Source organism: Ostrea edulis, chromosome 3 (assembly GCF_947568905.1).
Source record: "Ostrea edulis chromosome 3, xbOstEdul1.1, whole genome shotgun sequence".
Taxonomy (NCBI): Eukaryota; Metazoa; Mollusca; class Bivalvia; order Ostreida; family Ostreidae; genus Ostrea; species Ostrea edulis.
Window position 1 is genome coordinate 40,172,911 of NC_079166.1, and position 26,030 is coordinate 40,198,940.

Sequence of the window (26,030 nt, forward strand, 5' to 3'; positions counted from 1 at the left end):
CATCCTATATCTATAATTCTTTTTTTGTGATTTTAAAATGCAACAACTTTATCTACGAAAGCCGGATAGGCTCATTCTTGAAAAGTAAAAAAAAAAAAAAAAAAAAAAAAAATCTGTTTCTCGTTATAACAAGTTAATCATCTCGTTATAACGAGTTAGTATCTCTTTATAACGAGTTAACTAACTCGTTATAACGAGATAATGAACTTGCAATAACAAGATATATTATGGAAACTTTGTAGGTCCTTCTAAAGATTGTTCCTGTAGTTTTTAAAACAAGTCATTGCAATAATACAATTACATGTACTTAAAGAAATAAAAAATAATACTAACGCGTTATAACGAGATAATTAACTCGTTATAACGAGATATTAAATCGTCATTACGAGATACTAACTCGTTATAACGAGTTAATTTTTTTTTTACTTTTTCAAATATGAGCCTATCCGGCTTTCGTATTTATCAGATTCCATTCTTCCCTACTTAAATCGAAGGTTTCATTCCATTTATCTCTACATGTTGCTCCTGTGTTTTGATTTAGAATTTCGTAAATGGGTTTGATCTTTTGCATTTTAATAGAGTATATACTTAACTGTATTAAGGGGAGGGGAAATTTAGTAAGAAGGCCAATAAATTTTTCCTTTCTGAGACAGGTTTTCACGGCTTGTATTATACCTAAGTAATCTAAAAATAAAATATTTAATTATGATTGGATAGAGTCTGACAGATTCTTCATAGGAATATAAATTACCCTCTTCATTGACAAGATCATTAACAAAATGTACATTATAGTCATACAAGTGCCTATGGAAGATAGTTTTACCACCTATGAGAAAATTGGGATGAAGAAATAATGGTATATTGTATGCATAGACTACCTGATATGGGCCTATATTTTCATTGATTTTTTCTTGAAACTCACTCCAGGCTTTTAAAATAACATCTACCTCAAATCTGTTATTAATTTTACATGTTCTAAGTGAGTCTTTCCACAGGTAAGTATTTTAATCCAAATATTAAGATGTCTTTGATATTTGGAAAGGGAGATATTTTATACCGTTTCATTTGAAACCACCTCGGTGCATAAATTCACCTTTACAATGCATGTGCTAAAAATCATAATTTATTAAGAGTTCTATTGTGACGTCATCCAATTGCGTACGCAAAATCAATGAAAAACAATAGCGTGACGTCATAATATATAGTTTGTTGAGAAGTAAGGTACATTTTGACGAGTTTGCTGTTTCTGTCAACTTTGCTAAATTCTGATTTACCATGGATATCACAGAGAAGACTGTGTGGGTACAGTTTCGGGTTCACTTTGTTACCAACAGCGAAAATCTTGTTTTGGGTATCACTGGTTCCCTTCCCGAATTAGGGCAGTGGAACGTGACACGAGCTGTAGTTGCAGGTAAATTTCCATATTAATCAAAATTACCAGTAAGGCAACTTATTACATGTATGATTATTTTTTTTTATTCTCTTCCCCGATGACAATCTGCGGTATGTTTCATTTTGTAATCTTCAGCCTTTTTATTTGCTTTTTTCGGAACTTTTGAATCTATTTGATAAATTTATTTGGAACAAGTTCACTGGTATCATTAATGATTTGTAACACACAGTTAATCACTGGTATCTTTAATGATTTGTAACACACAGCTAATCACTGAAATATTTAATGATTTGTAACACACAGCTAATCACTGATATCATTAACGATTTGTAACACATAGCTAATCATTGATATCATTAATGATTTGTAACACACAGCTAATCACTGATATCATTAACGATTTTTAACATAAATCACTGATATCATTAATAATTGTAACATACCGCTAATCACTGATATCATTAACGATTTGTAACACACAGCTAATCATGAGTGTATACTATAGATTACGAATGCTGAGCCGAATTTAATCAGTTTATGAAAACAGAATGTCCTTTTTAATAAATTTGAATTTTTCATAGTAAACAATAAGTTAATCATATTCATGCATTACTGATTGTGAAATCAAATTTACCAGATAGTTAAGATTTATAAAGCATAGCAAAATGAAAGCAAAAATTGTGTTGATTCTAATGAAACAAAGGTAAATGTGTATCCTAATTTATACTAATAGACATTTCAAATTCCACATAATAACATGTCTAGTTCACTTCCAAACATTTTTTAACTTTACAGATGAAATTCCCAAAAGTTCAGGGGAATGGATTGTATTAATCCAACTTCCAGCAAATGTCACGTTTGACTGGAAGTGGGTGGTACTTTCCCAGAAGAACGCCACGATTACCGCATTCCGGTGGGAAGAAAGAGACAATAGAAGAACTGAGCTGGAGGAACAGGGTCGTCGGTGTTACGCCGCGTGGAATTACGACGCGGCGTATGAAACCATCACTAAATTTCCAGGTATTTAAGTTTCACGTAGAAGTATATCCTGATTTGGTATATACCCATCAATGTTTCGTTTTTTGATACTGTGGATTGGATAGAGTGTGATCCGGTTTTCCGGATCAAAACACTGTGGTTTTCTAATTCCATATCAGTATCCCCTGAAACTGTTAGCGTCACAATGCATCAACGCAACGTTGTTTTTTTTTGTAGAAAGTACTGACCGAGTCACAAACAAAACTGCGTAAAAAAATTCACTGTACATATATCTGTATTTTTGATAATTTGGATTACATTTAGTATCTTATAAATGTGGATTTAAAATGCATAAGAGGGTATATAATGAATTTATCATTACTACAGTAACTTGATCCGAAGAGTTGGATCACGTCTCGTCAACAGGCGCGGATCATCAGATCAAACTCAAAATACTAATTTTTATTGTATTCTATTTTGTGACTGGTCAAATAAAACGAGGATATGCAATTTATTTCGTATAATCTGGTTTGGCAAGGGAACACCCCCTCCCGTACGACAACTAGCACTTCTTTCACTTAATGGCCTCCCGTAATAACTTTGGAAAGATGGTGTTCCATGTCCTGCCGGGAGCTCGGGCTGGACACTAATCTGGATCATCCCAACGTTTGTGTATACACATACACAGACTATCGTAACATTATGCATAAACAGTGGCGGATTTAGAGGGAGTCTCGGTGGTTGCAACCCTGTTTTTCATCAATTTATTTCGTCAATTTGGGGACTTTATCCCCCACTCATCCTCCAATTTCGGGAGCGGAAAAGATACGAACCTGGATAGCACCCCCCCCCCCTTTTGAATATTTTCTAGATTCACCACTGAGAGATTTATATATATATATTCATTTTGTAATTAGTTTCGGCTTTCCTTAAGTATTGAACATCTCTATTTCAGTTGATGAATGGAAGTGGATGGATGATGATGCTCAGGATGATGAAGAACAATCTCCTGAGAGTGAACATGTTTCCCCGAGGCGTATAAATGTAGGCTACTTTCCTAGTGTCGTGTTATCGTCCTATCAAGGTATCCGACACAAAGTGGTAGCCTTTTGTCATTTGATAAGGGGGATTTTCAGAAGAGGTTGAACAGATGGACAGCTATATGTACAGTTAGATCATTTCTGCATGGTTTTTAATTCTATTCTGCCTTATGTAATAAATTCTAATGATTTGTGTCACAGTCGTTAACTTTTTACGTCGATCTAGTTCATCAGTAGACTAACAAATTGCATTTCTATCCCGCTTTATATCTTAATTAAACAACGTTACAATCTTTGTGTTTTATTCCACACATAAACTTGACCCCACCCCCTTTATTATTAGAGAAATTGGGTACTTAATTAACACTGCAAAGACAGAGCTGAAAACTGGTTAAAACCGGTTAATCACTGATTTAAACATTTACCGATTTACAAAGAGTCAACAGTGTCACCCATGGAATCGGTAACATGTCTTCCGGTGTAACGGCTCAACATCGGAAAAAGTCAGCTCGTTATCAGTACCTCCTGTCAGATACTTCACCCTGAGTGAATGAATACTAGGGGTGATGGAAATAACACCCCCTACCCGTCATCACTACCCGGAATGGTGTTCTTTGTATGTGCATCACTTTGCTTGGGAATACCTCCCCCTTCCTTTCGCTGCTTTGTTACCTGCACTTCCTATGATACGCGATAACTTATAATAAGTTTCCTTAAGCTTGGGAAGATGTTCTTAAATTCAACACAGAGTAGATGTACTTGGATTTGGCGAGGAAGACGCTCTTCGATTTTCAGAATCATTGGAAGTTGAAATTTTCTACATTGATTTTAAATTATATTTCACATGTTATCTGGGTATCTTTCTCTAACCTCTTCTTTTCTTTTCCTCTCTATTTCCTCTCCTGTGAATTATTCCTCATTACAAGCCGAAGCTCCAGGTATCAATCATGGGGTACTTTTTTTTTTTTAGTTAAGCATGCCAGTTAAGATAATAGCAGTAAATTGTCATATTTTAGGTTGGTTGCTTGATTGTTTGTTTTACGTCCCGTCGAGAAATTTTCACTCATATTGATACATCACTAGTTGTAGCTTGAGTACCACAAATTTAGATCTATGCTTAGGCGCTTACGGCCGACGCCTGCCGCAACACGGGATCTCTGTTTTTAAGGCCCCGTGATTTTCACTTCTAAATGCCGAGCATTTCGCGAAGCAGCATTCACTACTTATGTTAACGTCTTAGGTTTGACGCGGCCATGACACGGGCGGGGCTCGAACTCACGTCCTCCCGGTTACGAAGTCCCTCCGAAACACAGCTGAAGGAATCTGATTTTGCTACACTTTTGTCTTGGTAAAATAACTTTTTAGAAGGGGAATATGATATTACAAACATTTACAAAGGATATGGGTTAAAGAAGATAAGCATACGGGAATTCATTTTGTCTTTATAACTTGTATGGATGAAACAAATTAATTATACAAGATGATGGTTTGGAATCTTCCCTTAATATAAATGACAAGAAAATCGTTCTCTGAATTAAAGAATATGTTATGAAGAAGATGGATGATATTAAGAGTAAGTTCTGGAAATATGTTGTCAAAGCTTGGATCTTGCTCAGTGATAAATCCACAGAAAATAAGATATAATTATATATATGAAAACATGAAGATAACGAACAATATAAATCTTCTAGATAATACAAAAAGTTGAAAGCAGAACAAACAGGGATCCCAGCTGGAAACACACAAAGTAGGATCGAGTGTCTAGGTGGAGTATACACCCCTGTCGAGCCTATATCTTGATAGGTAAATGGAGTAATCCGAAGTCAAAATCGGGTTTTAAAGAACACTTATTTGTATGATACACGTTAGTCAGCATTCGACCTAATGGCTGGTGTACTTGTAAATTATATCGTTATAACGAGAATAGAGTTTGCGAAATGCTGACTTTAAAGACCTTTGAAACCCCTGTACACCATCACCGTATTTGTCAGTAGCTTACTTCGATATAAAAACTGATCATAAGCAGAGCATGCTCGTGTGTATATAGTCAGGTTGGGACATAGACACCATATGCAGGTGATAATGGTACTACGTGAATTCTTCTTATCATTTCCTTACATTTCTCAACATAACATGAATGAATACGCACCGAATCACATATAAAAAGTAAAGAAACTCAAGTGTTTAGTAAGTGCAGAACAAGGGAACGTTTCACATTATGCTTTACGTTGGCCTTGGGATAAGGAAGAATTGGACAGACTCAAACGCAACGCAGGCCATGATGATGGTTTCCGTGATGTTTCCAATAACCATAACTCGAGAAGACCAAAGAAGCACATTAGAATACGTAATATTATTAACAGGTTTTGCCTGAAAAACCTTAATATTTTAGTTATCTATTGTTAATTTTGCAACTGATACAATTTTTACACACAGTCAATTCATTTATTTTCATAGGTTGCTTGATATTGCCATATTGCATGGATTCTATATTATCCATTCATTTATATTGTTTAAATTGAAACATGATGCAGGAACTATTTTCCAGGCGTTGGCAGATGTGTATGTGAAGCTTGCGTAATGGGCCCTCTGATGAGAGAATGATAGAGCTGTCCACTATCTTTGTTTGCAGCTATCTTTAAGTACAAGCAGTAACTTGTACCCGAAACGTTTTGGTGCGGATCCTGCTTTTTCATGAAAACTTGTCATCCAATAATAGACCAGGTATTGCGATCTACGTAAAGGATATAAGCCAAAAACTGTCCATTCTGTTAGAGCTAAAAGAACTGATCGAGGCCCGTAGGGGGCTCGATCAGTTCTTTCTGTCACAGAATGGACAGTTTGAGGCTTATATCCTACTTAAAACATTACATCTTTTGTTCTAAGAATGGACAGTCTCAGGTAAACCCATTGACAATGATAACTATGAATAAAGCTATTTTTGAATAGTCTGACAATATAACCAGTCTTGCGTAGAAGTCTATTTCTATTGTTCACTTATTGGACAGTGTCAGGTAAGTAGTCTTGTACTGCAGGTTTTATATTCACTCACTCTATAGTACTGAGCCAAATCAACATGTCTTCCTCTGATGGGGAGAGCAGTTTCACAGCACAATCAAAATGTAAGGATTTTAATGAAAGTACTGCAAATATGATCTTAATGAGTGTTATATTCTGGATAGGGAAGGTGAGAAAGTTTTGGAGCCAAACTTTGATTTGAAAAGCATGGTGTTTTCGAATATTTGGATGAGGAAATAATTAACGCCAGCCAAAAGAGCTCAATACGCCCAACTCGTGAAATGAAATTATTCTTGAAAGCGGAAATAATAATTCAGAATTAGGATATGCTAATAAAGAAAACATTAAAAAAGCGTTGTGTAGAAGTTTTGGAATGTGCCTCTGAATCCAGCGAAATTCAAATACAGTATGGAAATATGACTTTCAAATTTAAGGTTTGATGCGATATAATAATGACCAATGGAATTTTAAAAAATGTGAATCTTAAAGTTGAAGCAAAGAATTCTACTAAGGGGAAATATCGTTTTAAGTGTTTCAGTGATTTTTCCTATATCTGTGTTGATTTTTACTTGTACGGAATTTAAAATTAAAATTTGTATCTCTTTGACAAACGTATTGTCTTTCTCTTATTTTCAGACGTCTAATAAGTTATTGGGTTTACCTGGCACTGTCCAATAAGTTGACAATTACTGTCCATTATTTTTAAGAACGGATAGTATCTTTACATTCTTAAAAATAATGGACAGCAATTGACAACTTATTGGACACCTACAGGTAACCTTTTCACTATAAGTGGACTTTCTCCTCTAAAAAAGCCTAAAAAGACAAAGGATTGCGTAACAAAAATGTTTTAAAATTCGTTAGAATTTAGGAACATTTTATTACTATAAACCATTAATTATATAATAAATGCAATTATTCTATGGTTGACGCAAAACACATTGCCCCATTCCCACCCCGCAACGACACCAATAACCAATCAGATTTGAATAAAATTGCCTCTGAAAAATAAAAATAAACCTGATTTAACAAGTCATCGTCAGTGAATGACAATGTGATTATTAGTCGGTAATTGTTTTATTACATGTGGTACATTGGTAATGTCAGAACGCTGACTAAATCAATACCAGACGAATGCACTTGTACAAATACAATCGTGTTTACATATGAATATATCATGGAACTCTTATAAAAACAGTAATATAAAACTTGTTTTCAGTTTTGCTACACTCCAAATTTCTTATATCCATGATTTCGATCTTGCCTCAAGATATATTTTTAAAAAGTCGATATTGTTGCAAATAGACTCGATAATTCTAAAATTCTAGGAAGTAGAAATAAAAATGCTTGGTCTAGGTAGATATCGTCAAAATTCAGGTCATTTTGCAGACTCCAACTTTCGCAACATACAAGTACATGTACATGCAGCGCCTTTTTGATATTATATTAAATTTAAATTTTATTCGTTGATATCTGCTTTTGATAGACAGCATGATATATAACTTGGGAAATCTAAATCATCATTATCATAAAACAACTTGTAAAGTGACGATGTTTAATAGTCTCTATATACATGTATAATGAAAATAATATGCTTCGTATCTATTGTTTAACATGTTTACCTAGAATAAATAAATATAAACAAAGGTTATACACAAAGTGAATACAAAGCATGTTAGGTAAATGGACACAAATCATTCAATGTATAGATAGTTGATGTCTGCGAGATAGTATTATACATATTATTGTAGTTTGTGACATAATGAATACGGAACATAATAGTAAAAATGAGAATAACCTTAGCATTATGTATGCATTTTTGTTCTTATCATTGAACATTTATACAAATATTATCCTAATTTACATAATTCTGTGACAGTTTTGTCGATAACAACAATGTAGAAAGGGGCGTAAATTATTCAGCCTGCGTGTTTATATAGCAAGTGCGAGTTACTTCCCTCTTCATGTATTCTGTAGACATTAAATTATCCAACCCCATACAAATAAATTTAATTCACAACTAAAGGAAATGACAGGCTTATAAGGTCAATATTTCGCCAAAATCTGGACAATATTAGAATCATTGAATCAAACTTTCTGCCATCCTATGAAGGAATTTCTTTCTATGAAGCACAAAAATCAGGATAACCTGACTTAATCTGCCTTTCTATGTACCATCAGCGAAATTGTTACATCTTGACCTGCAAATGAAAAAACAACTTACTATCAGAAATTTCTAGAAGATACCAGTAAAACAGCAGCCTTCGTTTGTAAACAATATTTTTAAATGAAATTTGGAATTGTCAATTAAAACGAAGTAAAACTCGTTATCTCTGTTTTCCATCAGAGTTATATTGGATAAACCAAAAGAGACAATATCATTAAATACATTTCACAAAATTCATACGAAATATATTCCACGTAGTCAATGTTAATGGTTTCAAACCATTATGTAAAATTTTGGAGAGGCATCTATAAAATAAACTCAGATGTTATTCACCTTGATATTGGCCAGCTGTTCAAAGTTTTTCTTAAACTAAGTCATCTTTTGAGTTCATGTTCGCTTTTTCTGTAAAGACCGTGGCATTGTTTTTACGTTTTTGTACAACAAACTAATAATGTTTCTCAGCAGTTACTGATGATTCTGAGATGTTATTGCATTTACTACAGTCCTTTAGGCATAGTTCAACAAAACATTGTACTGTTTACACTAATGAAATGCTCATGAGTTAGTGAGCCATTATTCTGGTGTATTATTGAAGAAACAAAGGTGCATTTTGTTCACTAATGGGGAATACAAACCATAGGGGTAGGACTACATTTATAGTTATTATAATCGACATGGCCGATTATGCAAACAATAGCCCAGTCTTCAATCATCCAAATAAACAAACCAGTTCTACTAACATTGATTTTTTGTGATACAAACTTGTTTCCTAGTTTTTTTTTTTTATTAATATAGACTTTCTTATCAACTTAATAAGTCACTTGAGCGTTACAGCGCTTTTCTAGAAAAGGCCAGGAATGTATAGCTATTTATGCATATTTGTAACCTATATTTTTTAAGATATCATGCATGGACGTCATCATCTGGTTGTCTTTCACTGCCCATTAATTTCGTTTTTAGATATCCTTTCCTCAGACACACCAATGAAGTAATTTGACATCACCGGAGATGACTAAAATCATTATGATTTTGTCAATGCGAACTTGAAATAGTTGAAATAACTAACTTACATATGAGTAATTAATTTGATATCCGGTGTGTCTCTCATGAAATCAAATCAAATACAAAAATAGAAACCAACGGCGCACTCTTAATCAAAAATACAAAAACAACAGTTTCATCGTTCTATAATTGTCTTCTATTTTAAGAATGAGTTGATAAACATATGAATTTTAATCTAGACACGAATCATAAATGAAGCTGAAATGCAAGTAATTAACATAACAGCTTTGAGAAAATTATTGGGCTACACATTTCGAATCCAAAGTTTGATTTTAAGAGCAATTTTTAAATGTATCACATGTACGATTATAACATATAGGATAATAAAAGTAGTCTCAATAACCCCATTATACTTACAAGAAAAGACAAAGGCAGCACCTACACTTCTTTGCAATTATGACGACCATAGAATATGCGAAATGATGACTTTAAATGAGACTGTTGAAACCCCTGTAACATCAATTTGTTTGTCATTAGCCTGCCTCAATTATATAGTGCAGTTTACTAACAAACAGGTTAATTTTTACTGGAGTTTCAACAGTCTCCTTTATAGTCAGCATTTGCAAATTCTATGGTCGTTATAATGATCTAGTTTGCCAATACAACCTATCATTGGGTCAAATGTTGTATGACGTGTTAAATTCCGATTGTTGGGCCGTTCTTGGCACACTGATTTGACTACGGATTACACCGTTTACCAAATGAAGATATAAGGTCAACGGCGTATGTGACTGGTCGACAGGGGGGGGGGGGGGGTTACTTCTCCTAGGCACCTGATTCCACCTCTGGTACATCCAGGGGTCCGTGTTTGCCCAACTCTCTATTTTGTATTCCTTATAGGAGTTATGAGTTTGATCACTGTTCGTTATCTTCACCTTTCATAAAAAGACATGAAGAAAAGGTGATGATTTTTGGATGAAAATAACACGATCGTATGCATTTTTAGACCTATGCATACTGCTTCTAATGAGATACATGTTGATATGAATATAAACGAATATTTTCCTCAATATTAAGACTATTTCTTTCCTCATTGAAGCGAATGAAAAACGGTCATTACATTTCGTTAAATGAGGATATACATAATTTGTATCATAATACATTTTGAAAATCTGCTTTTGCATATAGCTACTGTTTATCTTTTCAATAATTGAAAACTCCGAAGATATGTTTTCTTTAATAAAACTGTAATTAAAAGAACATCGTCCGAAAAGAGGCGACTGAAATCTTATTCTATGACATGTGATGCCTTTGAGCGACATCGATTAGCTATCGCTACATCTATAAAGTGCAATCTTAATTTGATGGCAACATTTCAAAGCATGAAACAAGTGTTCAACGATGTCGAAAAACGTACTGAAATACTCGAAACAGGTGTACCTAAACTGCTAGACAGAAAATGGTAATTTTCCTCTCTCTATAAAACTGCCACACTTCCGCCTTCCTAATAACTAAGGTTAGCGCAGGCAAACTCTTGTATCCTTATACAATCCCTAGACTATTTCAGTCTGCAGGTTTTTCATCAACAATTGAATTATAAATATGTGCACTATGTTCAGAAAAAAAACTCTTCGGAAGTTAAAAAGTTTGAAAGCAGACTTGTCAGAATTCAGATTGAAAGATGCACATCGATTTGCATGCATTTTCAGTTAGGAAACATGTGGGTCATGTGGCGACTTTACGGTTATAACATTCAACCTAAATTTGAGTCGGGGGATATTGAGTGATATATTTTGGTGGAATCGACGATGTAGTTTGATATCACTTTATTCCTTTGATATTGAAAATTATAAAAGTAATAACTTCAGTTTTTAAAAAAGGAATGTTTTTAAAAAGTATTACAGTACCTGGCCATGATACAGTACGCAAAATGGCGGCCGTCTCATTAAAAAAAGTATTATCACCCAAGGTTTTGCTCTTTTATTTTTTCATATTCATAGATATGTCCTATCTCACTAGTATTTAGTAATGTGCCCCTTTGTCTTGATAACAGGCTTCGATTTTAAGGATGAATTCGTTAAAAATATGTTTATGTCTCTAAGCTTGTTCTGCGTATGCCCAGTCTTTAAATCAAGGCAGGTTACTGACAAACAAGTTGATATTACAGGGATTTCAACAGTCTCGTTTAAAGTCAACATTTGGCAAATTCTATGGTCGTGATAACGATCTAGTTTGCCAATATAACCTGTCATTGGGTCAAATGCTGTCTGACGTGTTTCAAACCAATTGTTAGGCCGTTCATTACACACTGATTGTGACAACGGATTACTCTGTTTATCTGATCAAGATGTACATGTAGGGCTCACGGCAGGTGTGGCCGGTCAACAAGGGATATTTACTCTTCCTAGACACCTGATGCTACCTCTGGTATTTACAGGGGTCCGTGTTTGCCCAACTATTAATATTGTATTTCTTATTGGCTATGATATTGATCACTCGTGATCTTCAGCTTTTCTTGGTCTAATAGTTCACGAATACCCAAATTAGTTTAACAACAATCAAATTCTGTCAATTTTTAATGTCATGTAAAACGGCGTTCTAAACGAATCTTAATAGTTCGCCAGATATTTTTTTTATTATGTTGCATTATCATATCAAGTGACTGACTGGACCAAGTAAGGGTAGACAATTTTCTTCTTTCCATGCGACGGTCTATCGAGATCGATGAACAGGAAAGTTATTCTCTTGTAATATCCATGGTCTTTTTCCAAATTTCTTTGCAACAAAGGGCCACAACTTGTCATCCAAGACAAAGATCTCAGGATTTATGTTTCCATCAACGTGTCAAAATTCTCACTCCCCTATATGACAAATAGCTCCAAACCATGGCTGATATACAGAGAGGCGGAGTGATTACAGCACATACCAAGACGAGCTGACTGAAAACGTACATGTACACCTGGTACCGCCATACAATATTTTAGATCTTCATATAAGTAACCAATATGCTAACTCTATTGATGTGTAGTGAATTAAACACAATTTATCATATAATTTGACGATTTTCTTTAGTAAATATATCATAATAATGTTAACATTTGCATGCATTTCAATGCACTAAAATTGAAATATCATGTGCAGTGTTTTTCATATGCTTACATTGTACATGTATGTTAGCACTACAAACAAATGTATAAAACTATGTACCACATGTCTACTTCATAAGAATATAAAAACAGGTTAACACAGGAGCACAATTCATGCCCATGTATGATCTGATTATTTGATGTTATCAAGTACCTTACTATGTCGGTGTTATTATATGCGAAGTCCAAAATACCTAGAAGTATGACAGAAAGAACGATCATTCACTCTACATCATACAAAGTATACTGTCTCAACACATCCAATAAAATGAGAAGAATCCATCCTTAAAACAGAGATAAATATTGATTGTTTAAAATATCATAGGATATAAAATACAATAGAGCGTCTGCCTTCTTTGCACCTTTGCACCTTTATTGTGCGCCAATCGGAACGACGTCGCAATTTTTTTTTTTACAACTATGTACGGAAATATCCGAGTTGTTACCATTGATGATGTGCGTAATATAAACATCATATTTCACTGCCGCAGTAAAATGGCTGAAATATTGCCAAAACGGCGTAAAACCACAGTCAATCAATCAATCATATATCACGGAGCCTTGGTATTTCCCTTAGTGTCGCTAATGTCTCATTTCGATATTGCATGTCCTCTAGATAACGTCTCCAAGATCAGAGAGAGCTTTATTTAAATTGGACGCGTACGAAGATTAAGCAAAGCAATATATTTCAATGATGTGTTTGCTATCCTAAGCAATACATATAAATGGATGCAAGCATTTGGGTTGAATTTTGTTAGAGCGAAGATCAAACTATTTCAGTCACTAATAATGTCAGTGCTGTTAGATAGTGGCGAAACGTGGAAGGTGACAGAGAGCAGAGAAGAAACTAGATGCACCCCAATTCAGTTGCTTGGGGAAACTGGGTATATGGTAACCGCAGTTGGTGACAAACAGGAAAGTGCCAGACAGGACGGCCACAAATGTAATGAGCGATGACCTGGGGAAATGGCGATGGACCTAGATAGGACATGTACTACGGAGGGAAGGTGATGACTGAGGTGTCGTTAGCGTGGACACCACAAAGGAAAAGAGAACGAGGGAGACCGAAAACAACCTATAGAAGGACAGAAGAAGCAGAAAGAAGAAGTACAGGATGGAGAAGCTGGGATGAGGTCAATATGATAATTATAGACAGAGTGGGTTAGGAAGAAAGAGACGAGAGAGAGAGAGAGAGAGAGAGAGAGAGAGAGAGAGTCGCAGCCCTGTGCGCCTTCTAGCGTGGAGACAACTAAACGCTAAGTAAGCATTTTAATTACTCTAGTTTGCCAATGCGGCCTATCGTTGGGGCAAATGCTGTCTGACGTGTTTCGTGCCAATTGTTGGACCGTTCTTGGTACACTGGATGTTGATTGCGGATGGCTCCGTTTGCCTGATCGGGATGTGGGGCTCGCGGCCGGTTGGTGGAGGATGCTTGCTCCTCCTGGGCGCCTTGTCCCACCTCTTGTGTGTCCAAGGGTTTGTGTTTGCCCAAATGTCTATTTTGCATTGCTTATAGGAGTTATGGGATTGATCGCTGTTCCTTGTCTTCACCTTTCTTTGATCTTTTGTATCCTTTGAATTAGACACATTTTAAAAAGAAAAACGATGGTTTCTATCATATGCAAAGAAAGTGAAAAAGTGACAGCATACCCCTATATATCAAATGGAAAGTAAAAATGCTTTTGTAAAGTTACCATTGTCTTATTTTGATCTATTGTGGAGTAACATTATGGATGAGTTGCTTGAATGTTACTGAAGTTTCTGCATTAAGATATAGAAAACTATCAGAAAATGCTGTTTGTAATAATATCTTCGGAATGTAAAGTAAGCAAATATTTTATTTTTGTTAATAAGTCATCCCCTCCCCGTAATTAACAAAAATTAATATGTTAATTACAATTAGAAATCTGGTAATTTTTATGAATTCCTAAAAATTTAGAATCGAACTTTCGTGAATCGGGAAATGTTACTAGAATTTCAGTGTTAATTTATGTGTATGACTTCATGATAAATTCTCAGACCTAAGACATTATTGAATAATAGTTCATGTCTTTATTTAAAGAGTTGAGATTTACAGTACATACATAAGGTATTTTTGAAGATATTTAACCTGTCTGCTTTATTTGAAGGGCTCTCTTAATTAAAGACAACTGTAAAGGGCATTCCACAGAGTTTTGAACAATTGTCAGTATGCTATTAACACTTGGTCAAAAACGTGAGAAAATATATATATATAAATATTGTGTATAAATATTTATGTTATGTAATAAAGAAGGAAGAGTGTTGATTAAGATTCTGATAACCTTTTTAAAATTTGACATATATGACCTGTCCATCCCTTTGCAACGGTAGATTAATTAAATGTTTGAAATATTCTGCATCGTCAAGCTCTTTTGTGTCCATTGCATTATTTTTCCTAGCTTCTGGATTTTTTCTTTTTAAAATTTTGAAAAATATTTGAGGCAATATGCTGGTTAATATAAAGTTTTACGTAAATACAGTACAACATGTTTGCAGATGTACTCGAAATTATGTATTTAATAATTTTTCGTATGACTATCTTACTTCCACCCTCAATGTATATTTAGGCATTTCAATTAATATCACAACCAAAATACATGTAATTATAATCATGTAATATCGTATGCATTTTGCATATCAAATTGTTCTACGTGCAGTTAATAAACTTCGATAAAAAAGCAGCATGACGATTTTGTCTAAATAATTTTTATTTAGAAATACAAGATTAATTTAGGATTAACCTTAGTAAAAAGAAAACTGTTTGTCTTCTGCATTAAAAATATGAAAAAGAAAGCATAACAAAATAGTTAATAATTCATTTGTAAAGCAGTATTTAGAGTTCTTATTCATATCGTAATAGCATCTTTCTTGTTTAAATGATCTCATGTTGACGAGAACTTTATACAACTGTCGACTTTTTCAGAGACATAAAGTGTATCCCATATCTGATTTTATGACTAACACTATCAAAGTGATTAAGAGTAGTACATTTTTATGCTGTTAATTATGAAAATGTTTTTCGTTATTCCAAATTTTCTAAACAACCTTTGGAATGTTTGAGAATCACATGTGATTTAAGTCACTTCTCATATGTTTTGGCACAATACGTTTGACATTTCTCCTTCATAGGAGATTTCGAAATTAATAGGGGCTTGGTAAAACATTTATTGAATCCTGCAATGTATCTCTGTTTCTAAGGGGTTTGTGAAGTTTTAAAATCCAGAATTGGTACGGTAAATCATATTCAGTTGTCCCATTGACTGGGATTTCAAATGTGTTAAAACCTGAAACGTGATTTTGAAAATTTTTATATCTTTTGAAAGGCAACTTGGAGTGTAAGTTGGATTATCACATGTGGGATTAGAACCAATTTCGTTTACAGTTGTAATAACGAGCCTTACAAACAAAGGCAATTTAGTTAAAAGCTTTGTCAGCTAGAACCAATACACATTCTTCATGTAACCCATCTAATTCTTTTATCCCTTCTTGTCTAATAAACACAGAGGGATAGATGGTGCACCTTCTTGTTTTAATGTTTAATTTGATATTTTATTTTAATATTCTTTTTATACTTTTTATCCATTCTGACAAGGTGTCAAGTTCTTCATCATATTTAGCCTATCGTATGGCACAATCGTCGACAGAATTCATAAGAGATGAATTGCTGTCGCCAATTGAAAGACCGGGGTTATCTGAATTTAGGACCTTTTAAAATAAGTGATTCTGGTCCTCATTTTCAACTATATTGACATCACCAGTAATGACATGTCCAGCTGGACTACAGTTGAAAGAAGATGAAGAAGAAGAACACGTGGATGGTCTATATCTATGCAAAATAAATTTTGTTTGCAATAAAAAAGTTTGGATGCAATAGTAGAAGTATATACTCGTATGTAGGAAATACAAGGTGTAAACTTGAACATGAATTTTTTTGGAATGCAAGACTGAACTTTTTATGACGAAGAATGCTGCTTTATTCCTTTGTTAGTAAATTTCAGTTTAAGGGACTGATGACATGATTCTGAAGGACTATTGATTATTACCCCCGATGGTTTATAGAGTCTCTGATGGGCAACATCCATAATCATGGAATTCAGTATATATTCTGGTGTTCAGCACAGGTTCTAACAGAATGGTAGGTGTTCCTCGGATTATTCTTCAGGATATCAAGATTTGTCATATGTAAAGTAGTCAAATAAACAGCTTTGTAATGTAATTGTGTTCAATCATTTCTAGCTGATTTTGAAGGTTACTTAGAACAAAGAAAAAATTGTCAACAAGTCTTTACAAAAAAAGTCTTTCATAATAGGCATCCTTGAGAAAAACAAGGATATACAAACTATTTTCATCATTTGGTTAAAGTATTATATTTATCCAGCAAGGTGTACAGAGAAAAAATTGAGTGTGCATTTTGCAATATCATTTTTAAAGTTATTCTATGAAACACAAAAATTCATTTCTTATAAATATGGTGATACTGAAAAATTTGATGTCCTTTGCAACAGATGGAACCAAATATCTTCATAGCTCTCTCTCTCTCCTTCTTTCTTTCTTTCTCTCTCTCTGAAAAAAATAAACACTTCTGAAATTCTATATTACATGTATGTTATGAAGATATACCATGAACTATTTACAGAATGTTGGTTGAAAAAATAAATAAACAGCTTTGGTACAGAAATGAAAAGTTATACATGTATACCAAAATTAAAGCTTGCCATGTTTCATTAAGAATTTGTTTTTATTATTCTTTCTCCGACATTGTGTGCCCAATCTCCAAATATTCTGTCAAAAACTGTAAAACCTGTGATATGTTGATCACTAGGAATCCATTTATCAGTAATCTCACTAAACGTAGTTTCTGTACAAAAACTTGGGGAAATTTGACCTTTAAATCTTCTAATGTTGTCTAACGCAATTGATTGTAACCTTTGTGGACTTATTTATGTCGGGATATAATTAAAAGAATATTGGGACACAGGTTTCAAATCAACCACCATGGTAATGAAATTCTCTATAAACATCATTAAAAAAGTTCAGGTTTGTATTCCATCTCCCTTTTTCAACCACACGAAATAGTAAACTACAATGATTTCAATTCAGAATTAATCAATATATTCTTACTACAAATAGTTTTATGTTTATAATTGGCAAATTAAACTCAAATTTGTGTGATTTATGTAAAAACGAAGAAAAACAATCATCACCTGTTGTGGGATTGCCCCATTATCCAACATTTACTTGGAGAGTTCATTAATTTTTGTAATTAAAAACTGTAATTTTAACTTTGATACCACTACCTTCATATTTGGAGAACTATAGAAAAGCCAATCACCCTAAACATTCAATATTTTGTTAAAGTCCATAAAACATTGAATATATAAAATGAGATGTTTAAATAACTTATCCATGCAAGGTCTGGTAAATGAAATAAAGAGTATGTTAAGAGCTTTACCTGATCGGGATGTCGGGCGCAAGTCGGGTGTGTCCGTTCGACAGGGGATGCTTACTCCTCCTAGGCACCTGATCCCACCTCTGGTGTGCAGGGGTCCATGTTTGCCCAACTATCTATTTTGTATTGATTTTAGGAGTTATGAGAGTGATCACTGCTCGTTATCTTTGCCTTTCCTTTAAACAAATTGCATATGAAACTAATAAAATTATTGATTTCAATACCAACTGGAAGAAATGGTCCGTTATTATTGATGATCTTTTATTCTCTCTCTCTCTTTCCCTCTCTTCTTCCCTTCTCTCTGTCTTTCCTTTCCTCTCTCTCTCTCTCTCTCTCTCTCTCTCTCTCTCTCTCTCTAAATATGACACAAGATATATACATAGGCCAAGATGAGTATTTAATATTGTGATATCAGATACGACATCAATGATCTAGATATGTTTGTCTTATAGCCATGATTATTATCTTGATAATTTATAATCATGTTTGGCATGATATATTCATATAAATGTATAATAGTGTATATATTAATATGGAAATAAACGTTGAAACGTTAAACAAATGTATTCCAGCATATTTCAAGTTCAAGTCTACGCACTGTATTTCTTATATATATATATATATATATATATATATATATATATATATATACTTCTACTATTGCATCCAAACTTTTTGATTACAAACAAAATTTATTGTGTTCAGGTATACATAACCCACCTGTGTGTTCTTCCTTTTTTTCAATTATATTCCATCCAAGAAACAACAGGGTGGACAATTAGCAAATTTAAAAAAAAAAACAAACCCTGTAACTCCTTATTAGCTAGCAAGATAAGATGTTCAATCATGTTCATACTTATTAAAAAAAACAAAAACAAAAATAGCATTCTATTATAAAATGTGTCTGAAGCTTGTCATTTTCCAACGCATTATGCAAGTATTAATAAAAACCTGCCAAAATTCCAATTGTTGGTTTTGTAATTTTTAATTGTTTGGTCTGTTAATCATATCTATTATGTAAATATAAGGACCCCACCGGAAATAAGCTAATTTAAGCTTTATGGGTTATCCCTGGGTTATTATATCATAATATGTCATGTTATCCATACAGTTACTTATTCTTTAACAGGTATAACGACATAGTGTCATTAGTGCCATAGATTATGCAAGGTTTCAATTTGTTGTATTAAATTTATAATCATGACAATTTGTGATAATTTATACCTGAATGAAATTATATGAAATATAGTCCAGTTGGACATGTCATTACTGATGATGTTAATATAGTTGAAAATAAGGACCTTAAATCACTTATTTTAAAAGGTCTTAAATTCAGAGAACCCCGGTGTTTCAATTGGCGAAAGAACGTCATCTCTGTCCTGAATTTTGTCGAGGATTATGCTAGCGATGGGCTATTAAGTATGAAAGGAAAACTTTATACTTTGTCCGAATGGATACAAAGCATAAGAGGAATATCAAAATCACGTACTAGACACATTAAAACAAAAATGCACACCATTTATCCTTCTGTGTTTAGTAAACCAGAAGTGATGAAAGAATTAGATAGGTAACATGAGGAATGAACGGAGAAGATAACGAACAGTGATTAATCTCATAAGTCCTATAAGCAATATAAAATAGAGAGTTAGATAAACACGGACCCCTGGACACACCAGAGGTGGGATCAGGTGACTAGGAGGAGTAAGCACCCACTGTCGACCGGTCACACCTGCCGTAAGCCCCACATCTTGATCAGGTAAACGGAGTTATCCGTAGTCAAATCAATGTGTACCAAGAACAGTCTAACAATCGGCATAAAACACGTCTGACAGCATTTGACCCAATGATAGGTTGTATTGGCAAACTAGATCGTTATAACGACCATAGAATTTGCCAAATGCTGACTTTAAACGAGACTGTTGGAACCTCTGCACCATCAACTTGTCTTTCAGTAGCCTGTTTCGATTTAAAAATTGGCCATTAGCAATACAAGCTCTTGCGCATCGAATAAGTTGAAATATACAAACACCATATGCAGGTGATAATGAAATATTGCTACATAAATATGGGAAGGTGACGATGGATAAGCTGAAATCATCCCCTTTGTCATAAAGTTGAGTTGTTAGTTCGCCGTTAATATCAACTTTCAATAAAATATCTGAGTATGAAGCAGAAGTTGACGACTCTGTGGTCTCTTTTATTTCGAGTTCATGTATCATTGCTTTCTCTCCCAATAATTTTCTATTTTAATGCCATAGATAAGTAATGAAAAACAATTTTCAATTTCATTTCAAGTATAGTTGAACTATTCCGACATAAATATTCAAGTTCAGAAGATAAGACGAAATAGTGTTAAGGAAAGGCCGTGCTTTTACGTATCCGGTTTTATGTTTTAAACACCGACTAGAAAGTTCCGGTTATAACTTCTTTGTCTGTTTGTAGTTTACGAGAACTGTATGAGTCAAATTTAGCATTCAAATGTGAATCTTCAGATATATTTTCCATGAATTATTATAGTGTCACGTCATCACTAGCTCCAATGGTACAAAGCAATGCAATATCTACACTGATCTCTAAAAGGCTCATAGCTTGCAATCTAAGCCTGAACAAGTTAAAAATCATACATAGGCGTGACCCTCACAGTGGAATTCAAACTGTTTTTAGTGAGTTAGTGTTTGGTTCAAAGAAACCCAGAATTACAAAGTCTCAGAAAATCATCAGCAAAGTTGTTGAATATTTGAATTCTTCTTCATAAGTACTTTCAAGAAACAAAATTATTTGTACATGAGCTGTAGTTACTAGAATCTACTTGTATGTTACACAACATTTAATTTTTCTATAAGTATTAGATAGCATGTATATATATTTTTATGTATGATATGATTGATAGCAACAACAACAAAAAGAAAAGAAAAGAAAAAAGAATAACACACACACACACAAAAAAAATGTGAGAAAAAGGAAGCGATGGGGGTGCTGCACCCCCCCCCCTTCTCCTTGTGTTCTAATTGTCTGGTAGGACAAAATTTTCAGTATGTTTTACATGGGGGTTTACGTATTCTAGAGTCCATTTTGCAAAATATCTCTGGTCAACTATGGTAAAATATGTTTTTTTGTTAACCTTAGATATAATTCTAAATATTTTTAATGAAAAACTGGCATGTAAACAATTTAGATTTTGAGAATTTTTCAAAATTGCGATATTCTGTGATTTTTTTCTGAAGGATGTGAGCAGATTAAACAGCAATTATGTTTGTTTTCAATTGAATATCTTTTAAAAAATTCTCAGTAAATGAATATCTATTGGTTTTTATATATTATAGCTTAATATGATGTGCTTTGGTGCATAAATTAATAAAACATCAATGTGTTAAAATTTGGCTTTTGCATTAGGGGGTATATGTGCTCTGTAGCACATAGTATGAAAATAAACCCACAAAGGTATGTCTAATATGGGTTTTTTAGTTAGTTTATGAGTTGTTAAAGTTATTTAAATGAAAAAAAAATTGATTGACAGAAATTTCCAATAGTATTTACATACCTTAAGTCCAATGACCGATGTTATAGAGCGGGCTTTCCCCCATAACTAGCTTCCCCTCAGGAAATCCCTGTTTATAGTAAGATCCTCTACGCGGATTCCGCACGTCAGAACTAATTTTCCCCTGTTTGTATCAATGAGTACTCTCCCTCTGACAACTCACAATGCTCAGATAATCTTTTAAAATCATATGAAGTGTAGTGATTGAAATTATATTTTCAAAGAACGTCCAGGAGACTGAAGGCAACATTTATCGCTATGATACTACTAATTAGGTACGAATACTGAAGAAAATATCTATTATATTGCAATATATATAACAAAATGCAGTACACATTCATCTATCTAACATTCAATGACCGAAATGTCTAAGCGAAGAAAAAAGAAAAGAAAGAACAAGAGGCCCATGGGCAGTAATGGTCACCTGAGTACAATTTAATAACTCTCCAATAAACAGCCAAATAAGATATCTTGATTATTTTTTTTAATGGAAGTAAATGGTCCCTAAGTTTGTGGATTCAGTTTTTCCAAGTAGTGTATTTTCAGTATATGATGGCTGCTCCCTAAAGCCTCAGTAACAAGTCGGAAATATTCATAACCACTGTGACCGATCAACAGGGGATGCGTACTCCTCCTGCCGCTGGTGTTTCCTGGGTTCGCGTTTGCCCTACTCTCATTCTTGTATTCAATATGGGATTTATTAGATGAAAACCGTTCGTTATCCTTACCTTTTCATACAACTATATAGGATCTGGAACAATGCGCTGAAGTAAAGAAGATAAATTTACTTTAAGTATCGCACTCTTTTACCTAAAACATAACTTTTTAACATCAAATGCATTCTAACCGATGAAAGATAAGATGATTTAAGAAGATAAGTGTTTAATGCATTTGCACTATAAATCCATTCTGCCCCGTCCTAAAGACCGAATCCCTGATGTAGGGCTAGAGAATTTCACAATCTTTCCTTTTTCAAGTCAACTTCCGACTTTTCTGACTACACCCCCCCCCCCACTTTTATTTTTTTGAAAAGCGACCCTACGTGTTTACGATAACAATCTTTTTGAAATACCAGGTACAACCTTTCCGTGTTTATCATAAATCATTATAATATACTCACTGAAAAAGCTATATAATGTTTTCTGGTTAGTACGAGGTTGACTATTTAGAATAAAGCTGAAATAAATTTTTCTGTCGACCATCACCACAATTATTGTCAACATCAAAAGGCATTTGTTTTAATCCAAACATGTATCAAAATATTAGAATCTCTATACTAAGCGAACGTTTGCCCTAATTTCTTACGAGCATGCCTGTTTTATTTAATCAGTTAAAAAAGCTATAAATCATTAGCCTTCTGTAATAATCATAGATCTATTTGGAAGAACATGAAATCATTATAAGGAGCTTATCATAATTGGTATACAATTAAGCATCGTAAATCTGTCATATATAATTACATTAACACATTATTCAAAGCATATTAAAACCAGTTAGATGTATACCACATGTCTTGATGTCACGAATGTAGAAGCTTGTACCAGTTAAAATTGAGAACAGAAACATACTGGGTGTTCCTAAGGTACAACTATTGCATTCTTCAGTCATTACAAATTGTAAAAATGAGGAAGAAAATCTACATTACGTGCTTGTTTAACGATTTTAAATAACAAATATGATTTACTGTGTGGCAAATTCTTTGAACCACACTTTTGAAAGAAAAAAATCATTAATTTCAAAATCCACATTCAATTTACTTTAACGAAATCCCTTAAAGTGTCACCCAATAGTCAGGACAAGTCACTTACTTTCTGTTTATTTCCAAATATATGTAAAGTTAGCTTTTCACAAATTTCATGGTCATTATAAAGATCTAGTTTGCAAATTACAACCTGTTCTTGGGTCAAATGCTGTTTAACATGCTTCATATCTATTGTTAGGCCGTTCATTATACCCTGATTTTGACCACGGATTACTCCGTTTACCTGATCAAGATATAGGGCTCACGGCGGGTATGACCGGTTGAAAGGGGATGCTTACTTTTCATAGGCACCTGGTCCCACCTCTGGTACATGTATATCCAGGGGTCCGTGTTTGCCCAACTCTATATTTTGTATTCCTTATAGGAGTTATGAGATTGATCACTCTGCGTTTTCTTTACCTTTTCATGTACTAATATTTATTTTACACAGTAAATAGTTTGGAAATGTATTGATTTTTAAAATTTGGTAGTATTTGAGGGGCATTCTACATCATCTTGATTCAAAAATTGTCAGACTTATTTACTATTATAGATTTTGTCTGAACGGTCAGTCATGCCTTCATTTTCGTTCATGTCGTACATGTGATATTACTGTATGATATGAATTCGATCAAGCATTGCAAAGTCAATGGAAGTTTGGGGGTGTGTGTGTGTGTGTGTGTGTGTGTGTGTGTGTGTGTGTGAGAGAGAGAGAGAGAGAGAGAGAGAGAGAGAGAGAGAGAGAGAGAGAGAGATGGTGCCCATCTCAGAGTGCCAGTTTACACACCGAGTTCACTTCTGACATTTAAGAAACACGTAAAATACTATACCAGTTCCTTATGAATAATACCAATGGTAGAGGACCATGTGCTGTTCTTAATTTTCACATTTCTGCGAAAATTGTGAGACAAGTCCATTAAATATAATATCAAACTTGCGGTTAGATGCAAATCTGCGTTTTATTTACTCGGTGTCAACATTTATTGGGTTGCAGGTCGCGTGTTCGCCCATTCCATTTGATTGTATTGTCAAACGATATCGACGCAATAAGCGATTGTGTTTAAATTCACACTCTTTATTTGGATTATACATTACATATATTACCATGTACAACGACATAATTGATAAATTCAAACATGTTGATGAGTGACAGATGAAAATACAAACAACAGATGGAGGTCAAAATAATATACACGTAGAAATTCACTGTGTGCACGGGAACTCTGCTCTATTTCTGAAACCTTGATGCACATACTTTCCTATAAATAAATAAATAAAGGTACATACGCACTAGTAATTAAGGTGTTTTTGTTTCCGAACTAACATGGTCAATATATCGATAACGACACTATGAGCATCTATTTTTCATACAAAATAGATGCATTTATTTTACGAGAAATACTCGCATTTAATTCGGGTGCGGCGATATTGGGGCCCCAATAAATAAGTACAAATGTGCATCACATCGGGATCGGCCTCCTTTCTGATGCTGACTTCAACCAGAGCAGTCGAAGAAATAATTTGAGAAGTATTTTTTGTGATAGCCATTGTATCATGGCATCTGTTGAAAAATTTTAGTGCATTCGATATTATATAACTAATTATCTATTAATCGCATTACGATTTTTAGAATATTTGGCAATCAATATGTACGGGTGGTTGTAGATTGTCTAATTACATGTCATATGTCGGTATGATTGTATCGCATGCACAGTAACGTGGTTTCATGAAATCAATATGTGACTTTTTTATTGTTCAGGTATATTCATCTGTTAAAAAAATACCTAGTTGGGCTGGAACTGGTAATTCATAGATCCGCAGCCATGCATTATTAAGACCATCATATTTCTACCTTCCAAAAAATTCATAATTTCACTTGCTTATTTCTTTTGAAATATTTGAAGATGAGTGATTTTTATTAAAATAATTGCATGTGTCGCCTGCTTTGATATAGTAGATAACTCGCATGGATCATGTTATCCTACATCCGCCTGTTGAGTCATACTTTGGTAATAAAAACAGACTCTCACAGGCAAGACATGCAGAATCTCGGCTTTTCACCATAACAGGCGCCTAGATCGCCTTTCATATTGGGGACAGAAAAGGAAGTTTAATAATCTTTATTACTAAACTTTCACCCCCTCCAAAGTTTCCATTGCTATAGGGGGGGGGGGGGGGGGGTCGTCCTCCACTACATGGATTCAAGTCTAAATTCCAAGAGTTACATATTTCTTAGTTCTTGTTCACCACTCTATATAAATAATTTTTTTTAATGGTGGGGGGAGGTATCCAATATAAAAATGTTCATTAATTGCCAATACCCCCCCCCCCCGTTCCCAATCTATTTTACGTGCCTGATGTATTGTATTTATTAAACAGAATTGAAATATGGCAGATTAACTGAATGCTGTTTTTATTTCGAGTGATTGAGATCACTCCATCTCTAAACACAGCTGGGTTTAAACATAGAGGATAAGATGAGCGTTGCATCAGAGCTGTGGCTGGACCAATTACAGGAACAGGATCAAAATATGACA

General features: G+C 34.0%; 1 protein-coding gene across 1 annotated transcript in view; it reads left to right on the forward strand.

The window, feature by feature from the left end:
- The first annotated feature begins 1,275 nt into the window (after nt 1-1,275).
- The window catches only part of LOC130053552 (aspartic acid-rich protein-like), a 40,401-nt gene continuing 15,646 nt past the window's right edge, over nt 1,276-26,030 (forward strand). Inside the window, exons 1-3 of the mRNA XM_056160893.1 lie at nt 1,276-1,411; nt 2,189-2,413; nt 3,327-3,455. Coding sequence (XP_056016868.1) covers nt 1,276-1,411; nt 2,189-2,413; nt 3,327-3,455 — 490 coding nt within the window. The remainder of the gene's footprint in view (nt 1,412-2,188; nt 2,414-3,326; nt 3,456-26,030) is intronic.